General features: G+C 37.9%; 12 protein-coding genes and 4 non-coding genes across 16 annotated transcripts, besides 3 other annotated features; 6 read left to right on the top strand and 10 right to left on the bottom strand.

Annotated features, from left to right (window-relative positions):
- Positions 1 to 544: 544 nt before the first annotated feature.
- Positions 545 to 615, top strand: YNCF0008C. Its single transcript has one exon. It is a non-coding gene; the product is annotated as a tRNA-Gly (tRNA).
- A 230-nt stretch (positions 616 to 845) lies between these two features.
- Positions 846 to 4,547, top strand: AIP5 (Aip5p; the record flags this gene model as incomplete). Its single annotated transcript, NM_001179981.1, has 1 exon — positions 846 to 4,547. The coding sequence occupies one exon, from the start codon at positions 846 to 848 to the stop codon at positions 4,545 to 4,547; it is 3,702 nt and encodes a 1,233-aa protein (NP_116671.1).
- A 650-nt stretch (positions 4,548 to 5,197) lies between these two features.
- GSY1 (glycogen (starch) synthase GSY1) lies at positions 5,198 to 7,324 on the top strand (the record flags this gene model as incomplete). The annotated part of the gene is made up of 1 exon (NM_001179980.1): positions 5,198 to 7,324. One exon carries the CDS (start codon positions 5,198 to 5,200, stop codon positions 7,322 to 7,324), a length of 2,127 nt encoding a protein of 708 aa, NP_116670.1.
- A 387-nt stretch (positions 7,325 to 7,711) lies between these two features.
- CMK1 (calmodulin-dependent protein kinase CMK1) lies at positions 7,712 to 9,052 on the top strand (the record flags this gene model as incomplete). The annotated part of the gene is made up of 1 exon (NM_001179979.2): positions 7,712 to 9,052. One exon carries the CDS (start codon positions 7,712 to 7,714, stop codon positions 9,050 to 9,052), a length of 1,341 nt encoding a protein of 446 aa, NP_116669.1.
- Positions 9,053 to 9,303: 251 nt separating this feature from the next.
- On the bottom strand, positions 9,304 to 11,667 carry IOC3 (Ioc3p; the record flags this gene model as incomplete). The annotated part of the gene is made up of 1 exon (NM_001179978.1): positions 9,304 to 11,667. One exon carries the CDS (start codon positions 11,665 to 11,667, stop codon positions 9,304 to 9,306), a length of 2,364 nt encoding a protein of 787 aa, NP_116668.1.
- Positions 11,668 to 12,278: 611 nt separating this feature from the next.
- On the bottom strand, positions 12,279 to 12,365 carry YFR012W-A (uncharacterized protein; the record flags this gene model as incomplete). Its single annotated transcript, NM_001184472.1, has 1 exon — positions 12,279 to 12,365. The coding sequence occupies one exon, from the start codon at positions 12,363 to 12,365 to the stop codon at positions 12,279 to 12,281; it is 87 nt and encodes a 28-aa protein (NP_076889.1).
- Positions 12,366 to 13,092: 727 nt separating this feature from the next.
- On the bottom strand, positions 13,093 to 13,701 carry DCV1 (Dcv1p; the record flags this gene model as incomplete). Its single annotated transcript, NM_001179977.1, has 1 exon — positions 13,093 to 13,701. The coding sequence occupies one exon, from the start codon at positions 13,699 to 13,701 to the stop codon at positions 13,093 to 13,095; it is 609 nt and encodes a 202-aa protein (NP_116667.1).
- An 86-nt stretch (positions 13,702 to 13,787) lies between these two features.
- Positions 13,788 to 14,042: an origin of replication (ARS606; Highly-efficient autonomously replicating sequence on Chromosome VI; activated early in S phase in ~74% of cell cycles; replication capacity dependent upon Sum1p).
- A 21-nt stretch (positions 14,043 to 14,063) lies between these two features.
- SUP11 lies at positions 14,064 to 14,152 on the bottom strand. The gene is given in 2 exon segments: positions 14,064 to 14,099; positions 14,114 to 14,152. It is a non-coding gene; the product is annotated as a tRNA-Tyr (tRNA).
- Positions 14,153 to 14,330: 178 nt separating this feature from the next.
- MIC19 (Mic19p) lies at positions 14,331 to 14,843 on the top strand (the record flags this gene model as incomplete). Its single annotated transcript, NM_001179976.1, has 1 exon — positions 14,331 to 14,843. One exon carries the CDS (start codon positions 14,331 to 14,333, stop codon positions 14,841 to 14,843), a length of 513 nt encoding a protein of 170 aa, NP_116666.1.
- A 179-nt stretch (positions 14,844 to 15,022) lies between these two features.
- UBP6 (ubiquitin-specific protease UBP6) lies at positions 15,023 to 16,522 on the bottom strand (the record flags this gene model as incomplete). Its single annotated transcript, NM_001179975.1, has 1 exon — positions 15,023 to 16,522. One exon carries the CDS (start codon positions 16,520 to 16,522, stop codon positions 15,023 to 15,025), a length of 1,500 nt encoding a protein of 499 aa, NP_116665.1.
- Positions 16,523 to 16,842: 320 nt separating this feature from the next.
- GCN20 (putative AAA family ATPase GCN20) lies at positions 16,843 to 19,101 on the bottom strand (the record flags this gene model as incomplete). The annotated part of the gene is made up of 1 exon (NM_001179974.1): positions 16,843 to 19,101. One exon carries the CDS (start codon positions 19,099 to 19,101, stop codon positions 16,843 to 16,845), a length of 2,259 nt encoding a protein of 752 aa, NP_116664.1.
- A 189-nt stretch (positions 19,102 to 19,290) lies between these two features.
- On the bottom strand, positions 19,291 to 19,361 carry SUF20. Its single transcript has one exon. It is a non-coding gene; the product is annotated as a tRNA-Gly (tRNA).
- A 92-nt stretch (positions 19,362 to 19,453) lies between these two features.
- Positions 19,454 to 19,785: a long terminal repeat (Ty1 LTR).
- A 603-nt stretch (positions 19,786 to 20,388) lies between these two features.
- On the bottom strand, positions 20,389 to 21,054 carry FAR7 (Far7p; the record flags this gene model as incomplete). The annotated part of the gene is made up of 1 exon (NM_001179973.1): positions 20,389 to 21,054. The coding sequence occupies one exon, from the start codon at positions 21,052 to 21,054 to the stop codon at positions 20,389 to 20,391; it is 666 nt and encodes a 221-aa protein (NP_116663.1).
- Positions 21,055 to 21,228: 174 nt separating this feature from the next.
- Positions 21,229 to 22,290, bottom strand: YFH7 (Yfh7p; the record flags this gene model as incomplete). The annotated part of the gene is made up of 1 exon (NM_001179972.1): positions 21,229 to 22,290. The coding sequence occupies one exon, from the start codon at positions 22,288 to 22,290 to the stop codon at positions 21,229 to 21,231; it is 1,062 nt and encodes a 353-aa protein (NP_116662.1).
- A 612-nt stretch (positions 22,291 to 22,902) lies between these two features.
- Positions 22,903 to 23,213: a long terminal repeat (Ty1 LTR).
- A 368-nt stretch (positions 23,214 to 23,581) lies between these two features.
- On the top strand, positions 23,582 to 23,673 carry YNCF0005C. The gene is given in 2 exon segments: positions 23,582 to 23,618; positions 23,638 to 23,673. It is a non-coding gene; the product is annotated as a tRNA-Phe (tRNA).
- A 163-nt stretch (positions 23,674 to 23,836) lies between these two features.
- On the bottom strand, positions 23,837 to 25,444 carry YFR006W (putative Xaa-Pro dipeptidase; the record flags this gene model as incomplete). The annotated part of the gene is made up of 1 exon (NM_001179971.1): positions 23,837 to 25,444. The coding sequence occupies one exon, from the start codon at positions 25,442 to 25,444 to the stop codon at positions 23,837 to 23,839; it is 1,608 nt and encodes a 535-aa protein (NP_116661.1).
- Positions 25,445 to 25,561: the final 117 nt, after the last annotated feature.

Below are 25,561 nucleotides of genomic sequence, written 5' to 3'. Positions count from 1 at the left end.
GGTGATAATGCGATACTTTTTTTATTGACATAGTATTCATGACAGTACCTCTGCACAAAATAAAGTGTTTTCCGCGATCCGTACCTAACGTTGCCGCATGTTCGGTGAGAATTGGGAGAATAATTTGATAATTACTGGAGTTTCATTGTTGGTAAAGGCTATAATATGATGAATACAGAATGTACTAAATCCTCTCATTTCAACATATACGACCTAATTTTTATGAAGCTCCCTCGTCTTATTTTGTTTTGAATACTTGCCGGTGGTAATCGCATCATTTTCAAATTTAATTTCAAAATTATATATTCTAACTCTCAACTCCTTTCAATCTTGAGGTGCCCGCTGTTGTAAACAAGACTTCAGACCTACTAAAAAGGTGGGGAGTGCTCAAGAACTCGGATGTAAACTAACTAATAAGTGCTTATTGAGAAAGATAAGAATACAGAGACAATTGTTGCCTCGTGGCGGGGCTATTTACAGGTATTTCTGGTTAATGTTGGAGCTGTTGTGACCTTATTAGAACACGAACACTTCCAAGAAATAAGCGCAAGTGGTTTAGTGGTAAAATCCAACGTTGCCATCGTTGGGCCCCCGGTTCGATTCCGGGCTTGCGCAGTCCTTTTTTTAAGGATAAATTTATCCTAAAGCTTCCGAGAATATAACAGACAAGATGAAAATATTTGTTAAGTTTCTGAACACGAAATTGTCGTATATTTTCCCTTAATATTTCGTAGTCACTTCGCATATAAGCAAGTGGTTTTATTCCAGAACACTTTCTCTTTTTAAACCTGTTAGCAATTATTGTACTGGTGTGCTTGATTACTCTGGATTAAATAAAGAGTGACATGGTAGAATCTTTGACTGTAGAAAATCAGGAACACAATGTTCAACCCCCATCGGTAACTAGTGCTGGAGATTCGTATTCGACACTTGCTACAGATCTTCCCTTACCAAGTACGAATGATATTATAGAAAGTCGAGATCAACTTACAGAAAGTGACTTAGATGAAGCGATAAATGCCACTGAGAATTTTGCACAGGAATTATCATCTCAAAGGAAATCTTCTAAATTGAAAGGTCATAAAAAGAAAAACCAGGGACAAATAAAGGCGAATCGTGACAGAGATACTATTGTAAAACTTTCCAGTTCTGTTGGTGAAACCGAGGAAGCTTCCACACGGGATGCAATCTCTCATGATTTGGAAAGAAAAGACGACGTAATAGAGATAGCCACAGATACAATAAATGACGCTACAGAATCTCCCACACAGATCCCAATAGACGTCAATGTAGTTATCAAAGAAACTTCTACTAACAATGTAGCGGAAGGCACAGAAAATGTACCACCAATCAAAGAATCCACAGGAATTGAGGTTGGCAATAGCCCAATTACGAGAAGAAAAAAAAACAAAAAGAAAAAAACCACGAATAGAAGAGGTCGTAATTCTTCAAATCCTGCAGATACTACTGATTTGTCAAAACAGTCAACTTTAGATTCCATACTAGTAGGCATTGAAGAGTACCTACAGGAAGATGGTTCAAAGAACGAGGATATCAAAGTAAATATTGTCCAAGATGAGCCTGTTAATGTCGAAAAAATGGATATCAGAACCAGAAATGAATCTAGTGACAAAACCTTCGACATAGATGTGCCTAACAAAGATAATGTTGACGAAACTTCCTCAAAGTCCGAGAACAATATCAACGAGGAAAAGGCAGAACATACCTTACCTCGAGAAGAGAATGAGATCTTAAATGTTAATGAGGGAAATGCAGCTTCTTTTAAACACCAACTAGAGCCGCACGGTTTGGAGGCAGGTGATGAAAATGGGCAAGCGTCTACTAAGGATGTTGAAAGTGAAAGTTTAACTAAGAATGGGTTTAATTTCAAAGAGAACGAATCAAAACATTTGAAAGCTGGGGAAAAGCAGCAGACTGAAAGTGATAGAGACGGAATAAGTCCTTCAGTTCTTGCAAAAAATCAGAAAGAAACAGAAATCGGGAAAGAAGACCATGTTTTTGAACAGAAGGATAAAGAAGACGAAAAATGTAGGAAAGAATTATCTGTTAATCATGAGAATAACATGAGCCATAATTTTAACGCAGCTGGTAGTGATAGTATCATCCCTCCAGAAACTGAGCGAGAGACTTATGATGACGAAACGATGGGACCAACAAAGCGCATTAGTGACAATGAAAAAAATCTACAACACGGTACTAACGATATATCTGTAGAAGTTGAAAAAGAAGAAGAAGAAGAAGAAGAAGAAGAAGAAAATTCGACTTTTTCAAAAGTTAAAAAAGAAAATGTAACCGGGGAGCAAGAAGCTGTAAGAAATAATGAAGTGTCCGGTACCGAAGAAGAATCTACATCAAAAGGAGAGGAAATTATGGGGGGAGATGAAAAGCAGTCAGAAGCGGGAGAAAAATCTTCCATTATTGAAATAGAGGGAAGCGCAAACTCTGCAAAAATTTCTAAAGATAACCTTGTTCTTGAAGATGAAGCTGAAGCACCTACTCAGGAAAACAAGCCTACGGAAGTTGTCGGAGAAATCGATATACCTGACGCGCCTAGGGATGATGTAGAGATTGTTGAGGCTGTGGAAAAAAATATAATACCTGAAGATCTCGAGGTTGCCAAAGAAGATCAAGAAGGGGAACAAGTCAAGCTGGATGAACCTGTTAAGGCCATGAAAGATGATAAAATAGCAATGAGAGGTGCTGAGTCTATCAGTGAAGACATGAAAAAGAAGCAAGAGGGGACTGCTGAGCTTTCCAACGAGAAAGCAAAAAAAGAGGTTGATGAAACAGCAAGAGAAAGTGCAGAAGGTGTAGAGGTTGAGAAATCGAAGACTCCTGAGTCTCCAAAAGTAGTTAAGCGTTGTACCTCCGGAAGACCAGAAGATCTTCAAATCAACGAAAGAGATCCTGAGGTTCTAAAGGAAGATGTTAGAGTTCCCGATGAAGATGTAAAGCCAGAAATTGCAACAACCATTGAGAATTCCGAAGAAGAAGATCCCAAATCCCAGCGCGTTCAAATTTCAACAGAACAAGCTGAAACTACACAAAAGGATATGGGAGATGTAGGATCTACTACTAGTTTCAAAGAAGAAGAAAAACCCAAACGCTTTGAAATTACACAAGAAGGCGATAAAATCACCGGCAAAGATACAAATCATGAACATGGTGAAGCTACTGAGGCTGCGAGCGAAAATTCAAAAGCAAGTGATGTTGGAACTGCCGAAAAATATATAGAACCTAGCAGCGAATCTGTCAAGAAGGACACCGAGGAAGATGCAGAAGTGGAGAATTCCGAAAAAACTGAATTTATCAAGGTAAAGGCAGAGCTTGAAAATCTTGACGCTCCAAAAGAGGCAGAAGTCACTGCTGAACTGAATAAAGAAAATGAAGATGTGGAAGTTGACACCGAGGAAGATGCAGAAGTGGAGAATTCCGAAAAAACTGAATTTATCAAGGTAAAGGCAGAGCTTGGAAATCTTGACGCTCCAAAAGAGGCAGAAGTCACTGCTGAACTGAATAAAGAAAATGAAGATGTGGAAGTTGCTGCAACTTCAAAAGAAGACATCGAAACAAAATGTTCGGAACCTGCTGAGACTCCAATAGAGGATGGAACATGTACGGAGGCAGAAGTTTCAAAAAAGGATGCGGAAGCCGTGACAAAAGAAGACGAGAATATGGAAAATTCTAAGATTGCTGAGGCGCTCAAAGATGTCACCGGAGATCAAGAGATCGACGATATCAACATTTCAGACGAATTTCAAAGGACAGTCGAATTGCCAGAATTGGAAAAACAAGATATAAAGGATAATAAAGGAGAAGACAAGGAATTGGAAGTAGAAGAAACAGAGAAAGAAACTTCTCTTCCTGATCTTGTAGTGGAAGAAAACATCACGGAGGAAAAGAATGAAATTAAGCAAGAAGAAGAGGAGGTATCCCAGTTAGACTTCAATGAAACAGAGTCAATCAGTAAAGAAGCCCCAAACAATGACGAAAATGGATTTGAAGATCAAAGTACAAGGGAAAATCCCAAGAAAGCAAGTGCAGATGACATCTTCAAAGATATTTTGGACGAAACGAATGAGTTTTTAGAGCAACTAAAAATTGTTGATGATTCTGAACTAAACGCTCTACTCCAATCACTAGATGCGAAAGACTCCACAACTCAAACTACTGAGCAATCCAAGAAAAACAATGACAAGCCACAAGACGTAATAACGACTAGCGAGATCCGGAAGCTGAATGAAAAGGAACCTGTATATATATACACGTCACTAGCCGGAGGCGGTTTCCATATGATCCCCAGAACAAATCGCTTAAGCACAATCCTGACGGCCAACCGAATCCCGTTCACCTACAGAGATCTTGGCACAGATGATGAAGCGAGAAAAGTTTGGAAGACTTTCAGCAAGGGTAGGAGTCTTCCAGGTGTGGTCAGAGGACACAATGACTTAATCGGGAACTGGGAAGAAATAGAAGAAGCTAACGAAGACTACAAATTGCGGGAACTCATTTACGATACTATTTAAGAAAGCTTAAGCGCGCTACGTAACTAACATAATCTCTTGACAGCACATGTGATTTATAGTTCTCCTCCCACGTTTAACCCACATAAAACAAGGTAAAAGAAACCTTGTCAAATAATTGCTCTATTGACAGGAGCAAAGCTTGCCCAAAGAGGTTGCACAGAAGCGCCGTAAACGGAATCTTTCAGGGGCACAATTTCCCGATCGGTACGGCAAAGGCAAAAGCCACCTGCGCGGCTACTCAGGGACCATTTCCTGCCACAGAACTTCCCGTGAAACATGCCCCGGCCTATGGGTTCCTGGAACCCCCCACAAGTAATACCCCTTGGAGGATTTTTCAGAAAGAAAGCGAAGCTATTGTTAGCTGGTCAATTGAATAAGGGCAGACAAGAGGCTGTATGACTACAGTTGCATGCGGAGACGGCTTCAACAGCAACAGCAACAGGAAGTGTTCACACCAACGCACAGCCTACACCGGTGTATATAAACATAAACTCCTTCTTTTCTTCCCGCAACGGTTCTTCTTATTACCTTCCACTTTTTTTTTCATTGACTTATATCTATATATCTAAACTCCAAATATACTAGTTAGCACAGCCTGGAAACCTGTGAAGAAAAAGAAAATAAACTCAGACGCAGCATCACAGCGAAGTATGGCTCGTGACTTACAAAATCATCTACTGTTCGAAGTAGCAACAGAAGTAACTAACAGGGTTGGTGGTATTTACTCTGTCTTGAAGTCCAAGGCTCCAGTCACTGTGGCACAATACGGAGACAACTATACGCTGCTTGGACCTTTGAACAAGGCGACTTATGAAAGTGAGGTTGAAAAACTTGACTGGGAAGATGAAAGTATCTTTCCTGAAGAGCTGTTACCGATCCAAAAAACTTTGATGTCCATGCGGGAAAAGGGTGTGAACTTTGTCTACGGTAACTGGTTGATTGAGGGAGCACCACGTGTCATTTTATTTGAGCTGGATTCTGTAAGACACTTTTTGAACGAATGGAAGGCTGACCTATGGTCTCTCGTCGGAATTCCATCACCAGAGCATGATCACGAAACAAACGATGCCATATTGTTGGGTTATGTTGTTGTGTGGTTTTTGGGAGAAGTTTCAAAACTGGACAGTAGCCATGCCATCATTGGCCATTTCCATGAATGGCTAGCTGGTGTAGCCCTGCCATTGTGTAGAAAGAAAAGAATTGATGTTGTAACGATTTTCACCACGCACGCAACTTTATTGGGTAGATACTTGTGTGCCGCTGGTGATGTAGATTTTTATAACAATCTACAGTATTTTGATGTGGACCAAGAAGCTGGTAAGAGAGGCATATATCATAGGTACTGCATTGAGCGCGCTGCGGCTCATACTGCCGATGTTTTTACGACTGTGTCGCAAATCACTGCATTAGAAGCGGAGCATTTGTTGAAGAGGAAACCGGATGGCATTTTGCCCAATGGTTTGAACGTTGTTAAGTTTCAAGCAGTACATGAATTTCAAAATCTGCATGCCCTGAAAAAGGACAAAATTAATGATTTCGTCAGAGGCCATTTCCATGGTTGTTTTGATTTCGATCTAGACAACACAGTTTATTTCTTTATCGCTGGTAGATATGAATACAAAAACAAAGGTGCTGACATGTTCATTGAATCATTGGCTCGTCTCAATTACAGATTGAAGGTTTCTGGATCCAAGAAGACGGTGGTAGCGTTTTTGATCATGCCTGCCAAAACCAATTCCTTCACTGTGGAGGCACTGAAAAGCCAAGCCATTGTAAAATCTTTGGAAAATACTGTTAATGAGGTCACCGCATCCATTGGGAAGAGAATTTTCGAGCATACGATGAGATACCCTCATAATGGCCTAGAATCAGAGTTGCCCACTAATTTAGATGAGCTGTTGAAGAGTTCTGAAAAGGTTTTGCTGAAGAAAAGGGTATTGGCGCTGAGAAGACCTTACGGGGAATTGCCTCCGGTAGTCACACATAACATGTGCGATGATGCTAACGATCCAATTTTAAACCAAATTAGACATGTTAGATTATTCAATGATTCGAGTGATCGTGTAAAAGTGATTTTCCATCCTGAATTCTTAAACGCCAATAACCCTATCCTTGGTTTGGATTATGACGAGTTTGTTCGCGGCTGTCACTTGGGTGTTTTTCCATCCTATTACGAACCATGGGGGTACACGCCAGCAGAATGTACCGTCATGGGTGTCCCATCTATCACAACAAACGTTTCTGGGTTCGGTGCCTACATGGAAGACTTGATTGAAACAGACCAAGCGAAAGACTATGGTATTTATATTGTAGACCGTCGTTTCAAGAGCCCTGATGAATCTGTCGAGCAATTAGCAGACTACATGGAAGAGTTTGTAAACAAGACCAGAAGACAAAGAATCAACCAAAGAAACAGAACCGAAAGACTATCAGACTTGTTAGATTGGAAGAGAATGGGGTTGGAATACGTTAAGGCTAGACAGTTGGGTCTTCGTAGGGCCTATCCAGAGCAGTTCAAGCAACTGGTGGGTGAAACAATTAGTGACGCCAATATGAATACTCTTGCCGGTGGCAAGAAATTCAAGATTGCCAGGCCTTTGAGTGTACCCGGATCCCCCAAAGTAAGGTCCAATAGTACTGTTTACATGACTCCGGGCGATTTAGGTACCCTTCAAGATGCTAATAATGCAGATGACTATTTTAATTTGAGCACGAATGGAGCCATCGACAATGACGATGATGACAACGATACGTCTGCATACTACGAGGATAATTAAAACCATCTTAACTTCTGCTAACATATCTTACTCTTTTAGCTGAGCATCAAATTAATTTTAGTATTGCACGTTCTGTTATTCTTGTATAAGTACATAGAAATAATAGCAGTAGAAAAAATAGAAGTAATTTTACCTTTACAGTACATATGTGTTAGTATAAGGAACCTTTTACGTGGGATACTTTGCTTACGAAGAAAAGGCTGAAAAAAAAAAAAAAAGAAACTCCCCCCGCGTTTAGAATGGTGCAGCCGAGCTACCTACGCAGGGGATAAAAAGAACGAAAGCCACATCGACTACAAGCCAGAGTATAAATGGTTTCAATTCTCGTAGAGAACTCACAATTATATAATATTGGAAGACACCAGAAAAAATAACGAGTCAATTACTATGGACGACAAAGTTTCAGAAAAGGAGAGCTCCCCAAAACAAACAGAGGAGGATTCTGAAGGTAAAATGGCACATGTGCAGCCTGCTTCGTACGTGAATAAAAAAAAATATGTTTTTGGGAAGACATTAGGTGCTGGTACATTTGGTGTGGTGAGACAAGCCAAAAACACTGAAACAGGGGAGGACGTGGCCGTTAAAATCCTGATCAAGAAAGCACTAAAGGGAAACAAGGTTCAGCTAGAGGCTTTATACGACGAGTTAGACATTTTACAAAGACTGCATCATCCAAATATAGTGGCATTTAAGGATTGGTTTGAATCAAAAGACAAGTTCTACATTATCACGCAATTAGCCAAAGGGGGTGAATTGTTCGATAGGATTTTGAAGAAGGGTAAGTTCACTGAGGAAGATGCAGTGAGAATTTTGGTTGAAATATTGAGCGCAGTCAAATATATGCATTCTCAGAATATTGTTCATAGGGACTTGAAACCGGAAAATTTACTGTATATAGATAAAAGTGACGAATCTCCACTGGTAGTTGCTGATTTTGGTATCGCAAAGAGATTGAAAAGTGATGAGGAACTCCTCTATAAGCCGGCAGGCTCACTGGGTTACGTGGCTCCAGAGGTACTTACTCAGGACGGTCATGGTAAACCTTGCGACATTTGGTCGATAGGTGTCATTACGTATACTTTGCTTTGCGGTTATTCGGCGTTTAGAGCCGAAAGGGTTCAAGATTTCCTTGACGAATGCACAACTGGTGAGTATCCAGTGAAGTTTCATAGGCCTTATTGGGATTCCGTTTCCAATAAAGCAAAACAATTCATCTTGAAGGCTCTTAATTTGGATCCTTCAAAGAGACCGACCGCCGCAGAACTCTTGGAAGATCCATGGATTATTTGTACCGAATTGAAGACGCACAATTTATTGCCTGGGTTAAAGGAAGGATTGGATGCTCGTCAAAAGTTCCGTAATTCTGTTGAGAGAGTCAGATTAAACATGAAGATCCAGAAATTAAGAGATCTGTATCTTGAACAGACAGAGAGTGATTCAGATTTTGACGAAGGAAGTCAAGCAAACGGTTCAGTTCCTCCATTGAAAGCAACGGATACCAGTCAACTATCCAAGAAGCTATCAGAAGAAGAACAGTCTAAGTTGAAGTCCGAGTTAACCAGCAAAGCTTTTGCACAATTAGTTAACACAGTGCTTGCCGAAAAGGAAAAATTTTTAAATATTAACAGAGTCTGTAGTTCTGATAGCGATCTTCCTGGGAGTGATATAAAGTCTTTGGATGAGGCGAAGGAGAAACCAGAGGGGAAGGATACCAAAACAGAAGAATGATAACAGTATGCCGTTTTACCACACTGGCGAATAAATCTTCAATGACTTTGTAAGCTCGAATATGCGCAAGATTTGACTTTGATATTTTGCACTTTTTCGTCCTCACTTTCTACCTTTTTTTTTTATGCCTTAGTTGAAAAGATACGCGTATCTAATTATGTACTAATAGTCTTAATTTTACATTACTTAATTAATCGAAATGCAGCCTGTAAGGAGTTTCACAATCTTCACGTTCGTTGAAAGCTAGTTGTCTAAGTGCGCTGCCTTTTAACTCTACCATCATCAAAAGAAGAATCATTGTCGTTGTCATCATAAATATCAGCTTCGTCGTCTTCTTCATCATCGACATATTCCTCGCTATCATATTCCGTATTATAGTTTACAGTCTGTCGCTGTATCCTTCTCAACTGTCTCTTGCCTGGCTTCATGTCTGCAAATTGCACTTTCATTTGTTCAAACTGACGAAGAATGAAATAGTAATCAGATAAAAATTCCTTTAATATCTGTAACTTCTTTCTCGCAGTGTTATATTTTGCGTCTTTTGGTAGCGGGTTTGTATTTATGGAGGGATTATTATCAGTGGTAGATTTCTGCTCCAATATGTGCGCTTCATTATTCAGTGCTTCTTTTTCTTTTTCATTTCCCTCCTTTTTCTCATCTTGAGGTTTAACAATTTTATAGTCCAAGAACTCCAAGAACTCCAGCAGTGTTGCTGAATCGTGGCATAATTCATACCAATAAACCTTCCCCGATGTATTTCTGCCTCGTGCAACATCATGCGCCAACGATGGTGTGTCATGGTAAAACAATTTGAATTGGGCACTCATCGATTGTCCATCATTTTCAAACAGTGTAAAAGCGTTGTATTCATTATTTTTGAATTTCGATAGCAATGCTTGTAGATTTCTCAAATCAGTGAAGGTGCTCATTTCGAGTGAGTCCCCATAACTGTGTAATCTTGGCATATAAAAATCACCTATATGGGGAACTCTACCAAGGAAGAACTCTTGTAATCGCAATTTATAAAGTCTTTCCGAAAAAGGATTGGCTAATGGTTGATCAGGTAATTCGCCTTCAAACAATGGGACCCACTTGTCGTACAGTGAGAACAAAAGTTCATCCTTTTCGGATTTTACAGCGTTCTTCAATTCCGCTTTAATTTCCTTCAGTATTTCTAGCTTCCTTGATAAATCTGGTTTTTTACCCTCTTTTAGTTGTTTAACAAAATGTTTTTTCTTACTTCTGATTTCATATCTTGATTGAATTAGTGAGCAGAGTTTTTTAAACTGATTTATGGTATTATCTACCCCTTCAATTGTATACCTAGGCACTTGTTGTGTTTGGATGCCAAAAACGGGATCTTTTTTACCATGAGTTAATTTGTATATCTCGTCATGAATAGCAGATGAATGGGAAGCGCACCAGTCAGTTAACGCCCTCAATAAAACAACGCGATCCATTGGTTTGAGCGCCAAAATTCCATTCTTGTCCATTTCTCGATTATACAAAGGATTTGATTCCAATGGGAGTGGTTCATTAGCATTCCAGGTATATATATTTGGCGTTAAAATTTCTGGATGACTGGGATCCACCACTGGTGTTTGTTCATCTTGTTCAAAAAGAGCAGTTTTAGGTTTGGAGATATCTTGGTCACTGGGGAGTTGTTGACGCCATTCTCGTGGATACCCCCATTCGCGAGCTACAAGTCTTAACCGATAAAGAGGATTGGAAAATACTTTCTTGGAGGACGATTTTAGATTCTCCCAGGTTGTTAATGGACCTTTCTTCTTGGCACTTTTACCATCAAAATTTTCAGTAAATGTTAAATCTAACAAGGATAGGAACAGTAAATTCATTTTGTCTTGGCAATAGACGATATCCTTGATGGCCATAAAATCAGGATATAGCAATAAGGAGGTGTCTTCAGGACCCTTCACTATACCAGCTGCGCTTCCATTAGGATCGCCGGGATACAAATCTAAACCGACCTCAAAATCTTGGAATGATAAATTTTGTAGGTCAGAATGGAAAAAAGAACTAAACTTATTTATGAACGCCATCAGCTTAATGATATCTCCAGCATATGGCACAGGCTTCATGTTCGGATTTTTTAACCTAGAGATGACACTATACTGGTTCTTGAAATCAGAAGTAAGCAAGGGTATTACAGAAGTCCAATTGCTAGGGATCAAAGCGGGTTCTACTTGTTCATGGGCTGGTTTAGGTTTCGGCGCCACTTTTTTGTCATTAGTCTTCAGTGTAGGTTTGCCATCCTTAGCAATTGAGGTAGTCTTCTTTTTCTCTACTTTATCATTTGATTTAGAGTTCTGTGTGGAAGGTGCCTTTTTCTTAGGAGGAGCAGGTCTCTTCCTCTTGGGTTTATTCGCCCTTTCCTTTAACTCTTCCTCGTATTCATCATAAATGCTCGTTCTTGGCTTAGGAACACGTCTTGATCTCCTTAAATTATCAGAAGATTGTGAAACACTAACACTTTGATCGGTTTGTAAGGGCATAGCCATTGATACGCGATCATGATCATGGTCAGCAAGCTGTGCGGAAGAGCTGCCCTGGGCTTCTTGCTGCAAATTCTGGATAGAATTGGATGGAGAATCCATAAACAATAGGGGATTGCAAACTTTGCTTGAAGTACTTGGTAAGTGATAGTTTTGTTGGCCGAAACCAATGTGGAAGATATCACCATCTTAAGAAATTAAGTCCATTCATTAGTATAAACTCACGTAATTTCAATGAATTTGTTAAAGTTTCAGCAAATCGTGAAGCACGATATTTCACTTTTATGATCCGAGAGGGAATATTACTAGTACTTCCACGCATAAGGAAAGTCAATGTTAACAAATACCGCCATACCGCCATACCTGTCCTCTGTAGTCACTGCTAATGTTAATGTAAATAAATTACATCTAAAAGTTGTTTTCTCTTCAGTAATTTTAGAAACCGTTAAGAGGAAAAATGGGCACTTCCTTTCTTTGTTTCAGAAATTAAGCTCAAAAAGATGGGCTCGATAAAAGTAGCATACTATTTACTCTATCTTATTTTTATTTTCTATATACTAGTCTATCAGACTCAGACGTCAACGATGTGGAATACGGATGGAATCATTAAATAGTAGCAAGAAGTACTTTATTCTTATTTTTCAAATTGCGGCGCGCCAACAAAACGCGTACAAAAAAAGCAGATTGGATAGTACTTTATTCTTGTTATTTTGTCATTGGAAAGTATAAGCTGGTTGTGGATTACTCTTCACACGATGTGCCTGTTTTTTGTAGGCGGGCTTGTACTTTCTGGGGAGCATGCTGTGTATGTTGTAGGTCTGTGGCAATGTTTGTCGGGAGTGTTCGCTGTTACCATGAGTTGTCTGTGAGTAGTAGCGATTGTAATTGTGGTTGTATCCTACTGGTCTTCTTCGGGAATACCAAGGAATGAAAGAGTTATGAGGAACCTCACTTTGATCCTGGTAATTATTTGGTTGTTGTAGTTGATATTGGCGGGGCTCTGTGAGACAATGATTTTTTTTTGAATATATTTTAAAGCAATCGGCTGATTGGGTAGCCTCAACGCCAAATAACCAAGGAGGGTCGTAGTTATCTTGTGAATGGCTTGAGATTCCCTCATAATATAAAATATTTGCCTTTTTTTTTTCAGTAGGCATTTCCACATTTTCTTGCTTTGCAGGTAAGTCGGTTATATTGATTTCATCCAAAGATAAGGATTTTTGATTTTCAACATGCCTTCTAGAAAATATTTGTTTACCATTCAACTTTGGAGCGAAGAAACTCACCAAACCTGCTTGCTTCAATGGAGATTTGATTTCAGGCGGTGGTTCATCTTGATTTGTTACCGCCAGTTTATCTTGATTGGGATCTAAGGTCCTTGGTAGATCATTAAAAAGACTTGTGATGTCATACACAGATTGGTCTGTGCCCTTAGTTGTTTGTGGATAATTTTCGCCAAGGGAACTTGATGTTTGACTCGTTCCATATAGTTTGAGAATACTGTCTACGTTCTCTATACTAGCTTCTTTAGCTATGTTTTCTGTCTGACTGCGCAGACGTATCAAACCTAAAACTGAGAAAATGCACGCCAATAACGAGCAGAGGGAACAGGGAACAGTTAGCCAGCCACACCAAGTCGTATAAGGATGAAATTGTAACAGGATCACGGTGCATGCAAAGTAACAGGATCACGGTGCATGCAAAAATAGTTGATAAAAGTGTCAATATGTGTAATATAGCGTTGGAAGTAATAAGTGAGACATTAGTTCCTCCAGTCTGAAAAAGAAAAATAATAACCAAGGGAAGTGCAAAAGAAATGAAAGTCAAACATGTAGCAACCGGTATCGAAATCAAAAGTCCTCCTATTGTATGTCTTGCCTTAGGACTCAGCCACCAACGTTCAAGAGAAGGGCCAGGTAATATTTCTTTCGAGGTGTTATATATTAAACGTACTCGAGAGCAGGAAAAAGAATTCAAAGTTTTACAGTAACCAAAGGTACCATATGAAACTCCAGCAGCTTGAGCCAGCCCCCAGTTTCTAATTATTGGTGAAGTTAAACAACATATCATAAAGCCAGAAAAAGAGATTAATTGTAGGAAAGAGGAAAACAATAAAATCAATTTATAATTTAGCATCAATTATTGAATATGGTACCAAAAAAAAAAAATTAGCAAAAAAAGGCAATTTTCTCACCTTCTTGTAATTATTACGCGTAAGGACAGATCATAAAAGTGTATTTCATCCTCAATCATCAATTAAATAATTTATTTATTAACATTCATATATATTTATATTTTCGTTTGCAATTTCGCAATTTTAATATGTCACAAAAAAAGCGCCCACAGAATTATCAAGAAGACCAACCAAATCAATAATAAAATTCGGCAAATAACATTATTAGATTTTTCATGAGATTTAAGAAATACTTGTTCTGTTGTTTAACTGATGGTTTATTACTTATATTTAAATATTGAAAGCTGCAAGATTTAAAAAAATATCTCCCGGGGGCGAGTCGAACGCCCGATCTCAAGATTTCGTAGTGGTAAATTACAGTCTTGCGCCTTAAACCAACTTGGCTACCGAGAGTCGTTTTTGTTGTAAAAAACTACGAATATTCGTGGTATGTCGCATATATATATATTTCTTCTTCCAATGAGACGCAGAGGAAAAAACAAGTGAGGAGGAACATTTCAAAGAGATTGCTAATCAAAAAAAAATTCAAGAACAAAAACAAGGTGGTATATCGACTAATACAGAGTCAATCATGGGTTCAAACACTTCCAAAGTGGGTGCTGGTGCAGAAAAACAACAAGTCTATACTCCGCTAACACAGATCGATTTTTCACAGTCTTTGGTTTCTCAATTGGATTCATCGAAGGAATCAGACTATGTCACCAAGCAAAATGCAGAAAAGTTCATTGAGAAGAAGGTTTCACAAAGGCTATCTAACCTAGAAGTTGAAACGTTAAAGAAGTTTGAAGATACTTTGAACAATTCACTATTATCAGACGACGACAAGGATGCCGTTGATGGAATATCATCAAGTTCATTGAATAATCAAATCGAGTCGTTGAACAAGAAACTAACATTATTTGATCAATTAGAGTTACAAAAGTTGGAGAAATATGGGGGTGCCAAAGGTAAATCTGATAAAAAAACCGACAACGGCAGCATTTCTATAAAGGCAAAATTGACTGAGTGTCTTTTGGCCAATAAGGGCAAGCCATTGAATTGTTACGAAGAGATGGAAGAATTCAAGAAGCTCGTTATGGGTTGAATAAGAAAAAGTATACATAAACTCGACCAAAAAGAATTCGCCATTTCATGTATATAAAATGCATTTTTATCGATTGGCGGATGAACGTAAAAGGGAGAGAAATATTTTTATGTGTATGTAAAAAAATGTATATGTATATTCCGAAAAAACTATTAATTTTGAAAAAATGAAAAATGGACTTACAGACCAAATCCTTTATACATTAAGATCAGTGCACTATCACTTTCGCCCCCACCGGCTAAAGATTCAATTTTTTCCTTTTCAACAACGCTAACTTTATCATCATTAAATTTGTACCATTTATTTTCGTCCAGTTCGTCCCTTATGAAAGCTTGATAGTGTCCAGACTCAGAATTGGCACCTTGATGTGTAATGACACCGATCAAGTTATAAACACAAGATGGGTTTTCACCTTTTTCCAAGTTTGGAGGAAAATGTTTCTTATACTCTTCGAGCCATTGATCTTTTTCACTTTCGTTAAGAGCCACTTGTGTCTCATATTGTTCTCTTGGTGTCATGACATTTTCACTGGATGATGGGTCAAATTTACGCCTTTTGATCTCTCTTTCCTTTTCATTTTTCTCCTTTTCAACTTTTCTCAGTTCGTCACGAACTTTTACCTTCTCTGCTGCGTATTCTGGGGTAAGCATGTCTGCAACATCTAATTGAAATGGGAAAACGACCTTACGCAATATTTTAGATTTTTTGTTGGTTGACCTTTTCCAGAAAAATCTAACGTACTGAACAGTTAAAAACTTTGGTAATCTTGATATTTTCTTTTCGACGCTATAGATGGAATTGGCGCCAGTCAAGTCTGATCTTTTTTCAATTTTCTCATTCAAACCTTCCAGGAGCCCATTTCTCATGAAATTTGTAGTACCAGAAATATGACATTGTAATTTAGAATCGCTTTCATTTTCTTTAACAGTAATATCGTTATCATTAGCTGTGTCTTTGATGGTAGTTTTAAATTGAATCCTGAAATCTTCGGAAAATTTGTCACCAAAAACAATACTCATACTATGGAATAGTTGTGTAAACAACTCCTCAGCGTCTTGCTGTTTATAGAACCCACCTTGTGAATCACGTTCAGCAAATTGTGGATAACACTTTCTTAGCGTGTTTAATAACACAATTGGCAAAACACTCTTGAAACTTTTATTCTGTAAATTTTCAAAACAACGCTTCATTTCAATAACGATTTGTTTGTGAATCTCTTCATCTTGTGCACCACTGTTAGACACACCTTGAGAAGGGTTATAATTAAGAATCATATCCCTTAAATCGTTCACTCTGTATAAAGCCTGTAGGGTAGCATTCAGATAACAGGTGTTGCCCATATTCTTGAAACCAACAGGCAATTGAGCAAATTGTTGGACTTGTTGCTCAGGCGCAAGGTCTTCAATGAAATTATTCTTTTTGGCTGGTTTAGAAATCAGGTTAGCATCTGGAGTCCCCAATAGCATTACTGTCGATCCTGGCTTGATTAAGGGATATATTTTAATGGACTCTTCGCCAGACAAGCCACCTTTAACCATGTATTTTTGGCGGGCACTTGGGACTTGGGTCAATTCCTCTGCTTTGCTTTTCAAATCTGCTGAAGTAGCATCAGTGGAAAGTGTTATTGGGTAAACTTTACCAGAATGTCTAATATTGAACTCAAACGTTTCTCCGCTCATATTTTAACACAAGGATAGGTAGGGCTAATTTCCTTATTTTTATATCCTCTTAGAGAACGAAATCTCGTATTTCAATTGCACCAATTACTTGCAGTGGCAAAATTCGAAAAGCACTTCACCCTTCTTGTAGATTTTATGTTTTATATTAGCCACTACTTTTTTACGTAAAAAGTGATACATATACCAATGACCCAGAATGCCCAGTTAGGTCAATTAGATTCCAATACAAGTAGTCAAAAAAAAAAAGTATCATGGGGCTATGAATGCATACTTAATTTAGGCTTCTATGGAAAATATATTCTGAGGTGCTTCCTAAATAATCAATGCTTTTTAACCACACCTGCAGCATCAGCAGACTGCAAGATGTAATCTCTATAGTCGTAAATTGTACCTTCGAACCTCTTGACAGTACCTTGCTCTGAAACCCAAATCTCTTTACAAACAGAGTCAATAACAGAGATATCATGGGAAACCATTAAGACACCACCGTTGAAATTTTTCAAGGCTTCTACCAAAGCGTCTAGACCAGTGGTATCCAAATGGTTAGAAGGTTCATCCAGAACCAAAATGTGTGGATTATTTAAACACAATGCAGCGAATGCTACACGAGATTTTTGACCACCGGATAATAATTGCATCTTTTGTAGACCCAGGGTACCAGTGATACCAAATGAACCTAGATGACGTCTATACTCTTCATCAGTTTTACCTGGGAAGGATTTGGACATCCAGTCCACTGCAGACGTGGTCAAATCCATAGAATCCACATGATGTTGAGTGAAGTAGCCTATACGTAATCTTGGGTTTCTTGATACAAAGCCTTTTAGTGGTCTTAACTGCTCCATCATAATCTTCAACAGTGTAGTCTTACCACAACCATTGGCACCTACAAGGGCAATTCTGGAATCCATTTGAACGTCCAGGTTAACATCTTTCAATAATAGGTTGTTTTCATCATAACCAAAGGAAACGTCTTGCAATTGGATAATTGGTGGAGACAATTTATCACATTCAGGGAATTTGAAATCAATGGTTTTGTCTTGTTCAGGTGGCTCCAAAACGGGCAATTTTTCCAATTTCTTAATTCTTGATTGAGCTTCCTGTGATTTGGCAGCATTGTATCTGTATTTGTCAATAAACTCTTGCAAGTGCTTTCTGTAAACCATTTGGTTATCATACTCACGTTGAGCATTCTTTCTACGTTCCTCCTTTGTGGTGTAAAAGGTATCGAAATCTTGGCCTCTGTAATAGTCTAGTCTTTCGTTGTGTTGATAAATGATATCTGTAGCCACTTCATTCAAGAATGCACGGTCGTGAGAAACTGTCAAAACTGTATTTGGATATGTTTTCAAATACTCTGCTAAATAAGCGATGGATGGCACATCCAACATATTGGAAGGTTCATCTAACAACAAAAGATCTGGTTGACAGAATAAGGCTCTTGCCAAGGACAATCTCATTCTCCAACCACCGGAAAAGGAATTAGTGGGTTGTTGCTGTGCCTCCGTACTGAACCCCAAACCATATAAGATTGATGCTGCCCTAGCTTCAGCCTTGTCAGATTCCATATCGACTAATTTGTCAGAAATCTGTATCAAATGGTTATCCAAGTCTTCTCTTTCATTGTCCAATTTTTTAACTTCTAAACTGTCTTCTTCGAATTCCTGTCTTAATACATCCATTTCCTTTAATCTTTCATTGATCTTGGCTTCTTCACTTAATAGTTGTTTTCTCCAAACGTCTGCATCCAGCACACTTTGTAAAGCCTTTGTATCATCACCTCTTAACTCTTGTTCCACGTGTAAAATCGAAACATGTTTGGGGACGTTCAGCTCTCTTCTAGATAGAGCCCTTAACAAAGTAGATTTACCAATACCATTTTGGCCCACAAGACCATATCTGTGACCAAAACTTAGAGTCAATTGGGCGTTGGACAAAATTCTTTGACCGTCACCAACGTACAAGTCGAAAGTGTCAATATGGATATCCTTGGATTTACCAGCGGATGAACCGAATTCTAAAGGGTTGATTTGCAAAAAGAAAGAATCGTAATCCTCCTCCTTTTGGTCATTGATCAATTTAGAAGCCTCGTATTTAACAAATTTGTTATTTCTCTTGGCGACTTTCTTTGCGATCTTTTGTTCAGCCTTGGCCAGTTTTTTCAAATCAACTCTTGTTTCCATCTTTCTACCAGTATGTTCGATGTCACCGTTCACACCCAGCATGCTTAATGAGACGTTGATATCGGATTTACTGTTATGACTCTTTAAGACATTAATATCAAGTAATCTCTTGGACGTATCACCGGTCAATTCCAATTTGGCTTCGTTCTCCTTTAGTTGAGTAGTCAATTGCTTCAAAATACTTTCCGATAGTTCTTTAACTTTAGCCTTTGACGCACCCGCATCAATCAATAAATCGGACACAAATTGCACTTCAGTGGACAAATCTACCTGCTTACTTTGAACAGCATCAAAAGTTATTCCGGACAAGTGGTTAAAGTAGCCCACTGCGTAATCCGTGACGATAGGGTCAATACTAGAAGCAGCTTTTCTCACTTGCGAACCGATGCTTGCCATTTCAAAAAAGTTATTTACCTTTTGTGCTATGAATCGAAGTTAACGTTTTAGCGCTTCAAAACGACTAGTCTTAGCTAGCTTACTGCAGAATATATATTTCTCTTTTCAAATGTCTTTCATTTTCTACTAGATCTAATAATACGAAAAATTTTCAGGAACAAAAAAATAAAAATCAGAAAAAAAAGAAACTGCGCAAGCCCGGAATCGAACCGGGGGCCCAACGATGGCAACGTTGGATTTTACCACTAAACCACTTGCGCTTGTTTTCTTGTGAAAACTATCCTTGGATAAATCAATAATAATGTTTGTAACTTCTCTAACCAATTTGAGATGTAACGAATGATAATTAGTGTGTTGGAATAAAAATCCACTATCGTCTATCAACTAATAGTTATATTATCAATATATTATCATATACGGTGTAAAGATGATGACATAAGTTATGAGAAGCTGTCATCGAAGTTAGAGGAAGCTGAAGTGCAAGGATTGATAATGCAATAGGATAATGAAACATATAAAACGGAATGAGGAATAATCGTAATATTAGTATGTAGAAATATAGATTCCATTTCGAGGATTCCTATATCATCGAGGAGAACTTCTAGTATATCCTGTATACATAATATTATGGCCTTTATCAACAATGGAATCCCAACAATTATCTCAAAATTCGCCAAATAGTCAAGTATTATAGCCTTGATCAATAATGGGATCCAATAATTATTAAACTATTCACCCAATCTTCACAGATCTTCTAGTCAACGAGGGAAAATCCATATTTCTAAATAGTATTATTTATCCTTGCACTTCAACTTCCATTGAAGCTGATGATTGTTTCTTAATTTTCATGTTATCTTCTGGCAGCGTATATGAGATTATACTAATTATATGAAAATATATTAATAGTATAGATACTAATCGGTAAACGATAATCGACTCTCATCACAACAAAATGCTTTTGCAAATATTGAGGAAATTATATATGTTTATTAAACATATATATCCTGTGTATTTATAGAGGCTTTCCTCCAACATTTTATTATTTTTGGCAAATAATACAGTAGCTTAGGATATCTTACGCACGCAACTGCAGGAAAAGAACGTCAAGACATTCTGTGAGTTGTTTTCCCGCAAAATGTTCCACCGTCGTTACTTTTTCAATTTCATAAACATATATCAGAATGGAAAAAGCCTTCATAAATGAGCTTCGAATTTTTGCGCAATCTCGAATATAAGAAGCATGTATATTTGTCATCTTGCTTTCATTGGAAGCAAAAGGGCAAAGTTTCAATCTTGTGCATGTAACCTCAGTAGTAATCTATAAGTGTGAGATATATCTGTCAATTTTTGCAGACCATTAACATTTTCCAAATACATCTTGAACTCTTCATCTTCGAGGGGAATTGTCTCCGTCTGGAATTTCTGCCTAATCAATTTGATAGTCTCTTTATGATGCATTAGAATGTTTCCTCTTAATTGGGCGACAATGTAATTTAAAGAGTCTTCGGAGTAAGACAATAAATCCATGGATTCAAGGGTTACCTGCTTGGATTCCTGTAAACTTTTCCGGAGCATTGAATTTTGGCGCTTCAACACTCCTAGCATAACGTCATCTTTCGCATTTTCATCCAGATTGTTGCTTAGTTGCTCTTTCTCAGTAATAGGAGCTTTCCCTCTTTGTTCTAGAAATCTATTAAATAATGCAATATTTTCCGTGGTATCGTGAGGTTCTTCAGATGTCTCATACTTGTTTAAGCTTCCGGATAATATGTCTATGTTCCTTAGTATTTTCGCCTTTTCTGCTTGATTTTCCCTCAACTGTTTCACTAGCTTGTTAACTAACAAGTACATATGATTCAAGTTTTCTGCTTGAGGAGACATATATACTTGCTGCTGCTGCTGCTGCTGCTGTTGTTGTTGTTGCATTGACAAAACGTTGATTTGGTCACTCATATCTAAACCTTGGCTTGAACTTCTTGTAGAATCAATATGTATTACTTCCCATATATGTCGTAATAAAGGGCACCTCTGCAGAGTTCATAAAGAATGCCGTTTTTGCTTGCGCGCCTTAATTATCTGTATTCAGTTCGATTTTACAAAAATATATACAAGGTTCCGCCTAACCTTCTAGTCGTTGCGGATATGGACGATATTATCTACCTTAATTAAATGATTATCTATATCCCTGCCATTCAACAAATCATTGCTGCGAAACTTCTCTCGTCCTTCTGCAATAGTCGTGACTAACCCTGATTGCAAATGCCTTTTGGCCACCCTTTCTTCGGTGGCCTCATAGTCTATGTCAATCTTATAAACAAGAAGTGCTCCCGTATCAGCTAATGTTTTGTAAATTTTCTTCCAGTTTTCTTGGTCATACAGTAGGTATAACCCTTCAAGTATAACTATCCTTGTAAATTTGGAAATACAGTACTGATCTGGAGTTGGGTCTTTTAGTGCATGGTTAAATCCTGGAACAAAGATATCAGGAATTGTTTGGCTAAAAGTTTTGGATAACTTCTCAAAAACGCTTGAAGTGGAGTAAAATTTATGATGTGAGGAGACCTTACATAGGGACGTCTTGGCTAGAATTTTACACAATTGTAAGAAATTGTTACTGTCAAACGTTGAGGGCGAACCTCTTCTTTTATGGGCAGTTTGTGGGTCTTTGAATAGGTCTAGACATCTGCGAGATAAGTGAAAACCATCCATTGGGACTATTTGCGCTATATTGATACTATCCTGGGCCAACTTGTTAACATTGACTGGATTATCAACTGCTGCGATTCTTATGGCATTCGCAGTACCACCTCTGGCAACTACTGCGGTACATTCTTCATTATTTGATGTAAGGGCTGAGTACTTGACTGGTTGAAAATTAACATCCTCAACATGATCTTTAAACAGCCCCTGATTTTCAATCATTTCAGCTACTTTATTGGGCTGGAGCGTCTTTAAAGAGTCTACTAGGTTAACCATAGGTTTCAACCTATCATTAACCTCAATAACATTTGGATGCTCTGACAAAAATGTGTGATATTTTTCATTTATAATTTGACAAAGTTCTTCCGCAATAGTAGACTTACCGGAGCCTGGAGAACCGACTAGGATAACACAAACCCTATAATTATCTTCGATACGGTTATCCAATAGCTGAAGAACGTCGTCTGCTAGTTTATGCGTATCGACCATTGTGGCTAGAATGATCCTCTGGTATGATACAGGATAAAATATGTATAGTACTAGTGAAATTAACCTAACAAGGTTACTTCATTTTTCCCGAAGAGCAATACTTGATGATGCTTAAAGGTACGCATTTAATGAACGAAAAATAACACAGTTCGTTTGAGTAAAAAGAAAGCTCACAAAATTTAATACAGAAAAAAAATTATATGTAAACTGTGGACAAGTCTGATAAGCCCAGATAACCCTTCTATTTCACGAAGGTGCAAGTGCGATTGAAAAGAATTGTTTCATGGCATTAGCTATCAGGACACGAATGCATAATCGTCAAGATATTATCGGTATGCAGCAGTTGAAGTTGTTATTAATGTTATAAGGCACCATCATATGTGGCTTTGGGATGATCTTCCGCCGATTGGTGTTCATATTACAAAAATTTTATCACGCTCGAGGTTAGAAGATGGCATCAATTATGAGGCATGAATAACAAGGTTTAAGCACTAGTAATCATAGCGGATGCTGAAACGCCAAGGTTAATGAGTTCATAAGATTAACGAATAACGAGAACTTAGGTATGAGTCAAAATTTTACTTTCATAATAGATTTATCGAAAATGTGATCAATTTTCTGAATAATTTGATAACTGTTGGGATTGCATTGTTGATCAAGACCATAATATTATGTACACAGAATATGCTAGAAGTCTCCTCGAGGATGTAGGAATCCTCAAAATGGAATCGGTAGTTCTACATAATAATATTACGATTATTCCCCATTCCGTTTTATATGTTTCATTATGCTATTACATTATCAATCTTGCATTTCAGCTTCCATTAGGGTTGATAACTGTTTCTCAACTTTTATGTCATCTTCCTGAACCGCATATGATAATATGCCAATAACATGAATATTACCAAATGGATGGCATTTCAAATTATTACTTTAACAAAAAGGAACCAAATAACTCATATAATAATTACCTATTTCTCAAATAGGTGGACGACGGTTTATCCAATTCCAACAATAATAGTAATTACTAATATTATGTAGATTTTTCGATCCAAGTCCTCGAGGGCGACTCATAGGAATGCTATCTTCAATCAACAATGACATCCGAATAATTATCTCAAGTTTTACAACATTCTCAAATATTATGGTAAAAAGAAAACTTTGCAATCTGCAAAATTCTCGAATTCTGAATCGCTAGATTTCCTTATGAGAAAAGTCACATTTAAAGGTGTTAGCAGCTAGTTATTATAGTCCTATAGTTCCTGTAACAATGAATTTTTCATAAATAGAAGCGGATTTAGCTCAGTTGGGAGAGCGCCAGACTGAAGAAAAAACTTCGGTCAAGTTATCTGGAGGTCCTGTGTTCGATCCACAGAATTCGCATTCATTTTTTGCTCTTCGGGGTTGGTCCTTAATTTTTTCAGTGCCATTCCTTATATTTCCAAATCTAGTTAAATGGTGAATCCAAGATTATAAAAAAAATATACAATTCTGTGTACAAAAGAATATACTAAACTTCTAGAAGCGAGTAAAAAAAAGTTAATACCTAAACGATTACGTGGAAACCTGAACGGGGTTTCTTCAAACCTTTTTGAACGATTTTTTCAATTTCATCAGGGTCAGAAGTAATACCAGTTAAGTTCTCGTAACCATCTTTGGTAACAAGGATATCATCTTCAATTCTAACACCACCGACATACATGTATCTTTTCAATACGCTCATATCGACAACTTCCAATCTTTCGGGGTGCTTTTCCAAAAATTCTTTGATCAAAAATTGATTAAAGTAGCAACCTGGTTCATTAGTGATAACCATATTTTCTTTCAAAGGACGGCGGATTCTTAAATATCTAAACATTGGATCTGGGTCGTCATAGTTTGGATTACCACCAACGTCGTGTACATCAAGCCCCAACATATGCCCTAGTCCATGGGGATAAAAAGCGCAAGAAGCTCTTCTTTTAAAGATTTCGTCCTCAGAAAACTCTTTCTTGAAAATACCCATACTTAAGAAATGTTTAATAAGAACCTTGTGTGTCAGTGCATGTAAATCGTCCCATTTAGCACCAGGTTTAATCCTTTCCATTGCTTGGTTTTGCATGTCAAGAACGGTTTCGTAAACTTCACGATGTTCCGCAGTAAACTTGCCTGAAGTTGGGAAACATCTGGTGATATCACTTGTATATTGTCTCCATTCTGCACCTGCATCAATTAAGATGGAATGTTTACCTTTGATATCTTCTGAATTCTTGACGTAATGTAAAGTGCCACATGCCGGTCCAGAACAACAAATGGGGTCATAGCCCAAAGAACGACCACCTTGACGGGTTGCATGGTATTCAAATTCAGCTTGTATTTGTAACTCGTTCAGTTCGATGGGCAACGCGGACATAACGGCCAAATGGCTCTTGTCTGAAATCTGACAAGCTTTTCTGATGCTTTCAATTTCATACCAATCCTTAATTGCTCTAGTTTCATCCATAGCATAAAAGAAGTTAGGGTCTGAAGGAATTAGTGATCTTGCAATATTCTCGTCATGAACATTGTCCAAATCGGTTGTAAAGATAGCGAAGTCTTGCAATTCTTTAAATTTTTTCCCCAGATCAGATATGTACAAGGCCTCATCAATGTCAAACACTCTCATTGCCTCATCCAAACTCAAAGGCATACCGCTCCATATGACATCTTCTTCATCGATGTTTGGCAAAAACAATGTCAGCTTATCTGTGCTACAGTTAAACAATATCGCCGAAGCAGGTATATCAACACCTGACAAATGATAAAAATATCTATTCTGTCTAAAATCTTTGTTGGTGTCACAATACTTGTTTCCCTCTAATTCTTCACCAGCAATAAAAAATGCTGTGGATATCTTTGATAGCTTCGGATTGCGATTTAACAACAAATCTTTAACCCTCAAGTTATGTTCTTTCGCAGGATACTTATGATTTCTTATCTTGACCGGAATTTCATTTACGTTTGCTACCTCGCCCATTTCTTCCCCTTTTTCTTTACTGTAATAATACTTATCTTTGTACTCTGGCTGTAAAATTCCTCTTGTTCTTTGCCGTTCTCCACGTTTGAAATACTTCACCAAGCCAAAGAAAAACACCAGGGATCCGAAAACAACAAGAGAGATTGGTTCAAGGCACATCACTCCAACAACAGATCAGGTATATACCTATATTTCCCAGGTTTTCCTACAGCTCGACCTGGAAAAAAGATGACACAGTTTCTGAAGAATCGCCGTAGCGGAAAGTGTCAATTGAAC

The sequence above is a fragment of the Saccharomyces cerevisiae genome, chromosome VI (assembly GCF_000146045.2).
Source record: "Saccharomyces cerevisiae S288C chromosome VI, complete sequence".
Taxonomy (NCBI): Eukaryota; Fungi; Ascomycota; class Saccharomycetes; order Saccharomycetales; family Saccharomycetaceae; genus Saccharomyces; species Saccharomyces cerevisiae.
The sequence above is the reverse complement of the archived record's forward strand: the minus strand, read 5'-3'. Positions and strand labels throughout refer to the sequence as shown.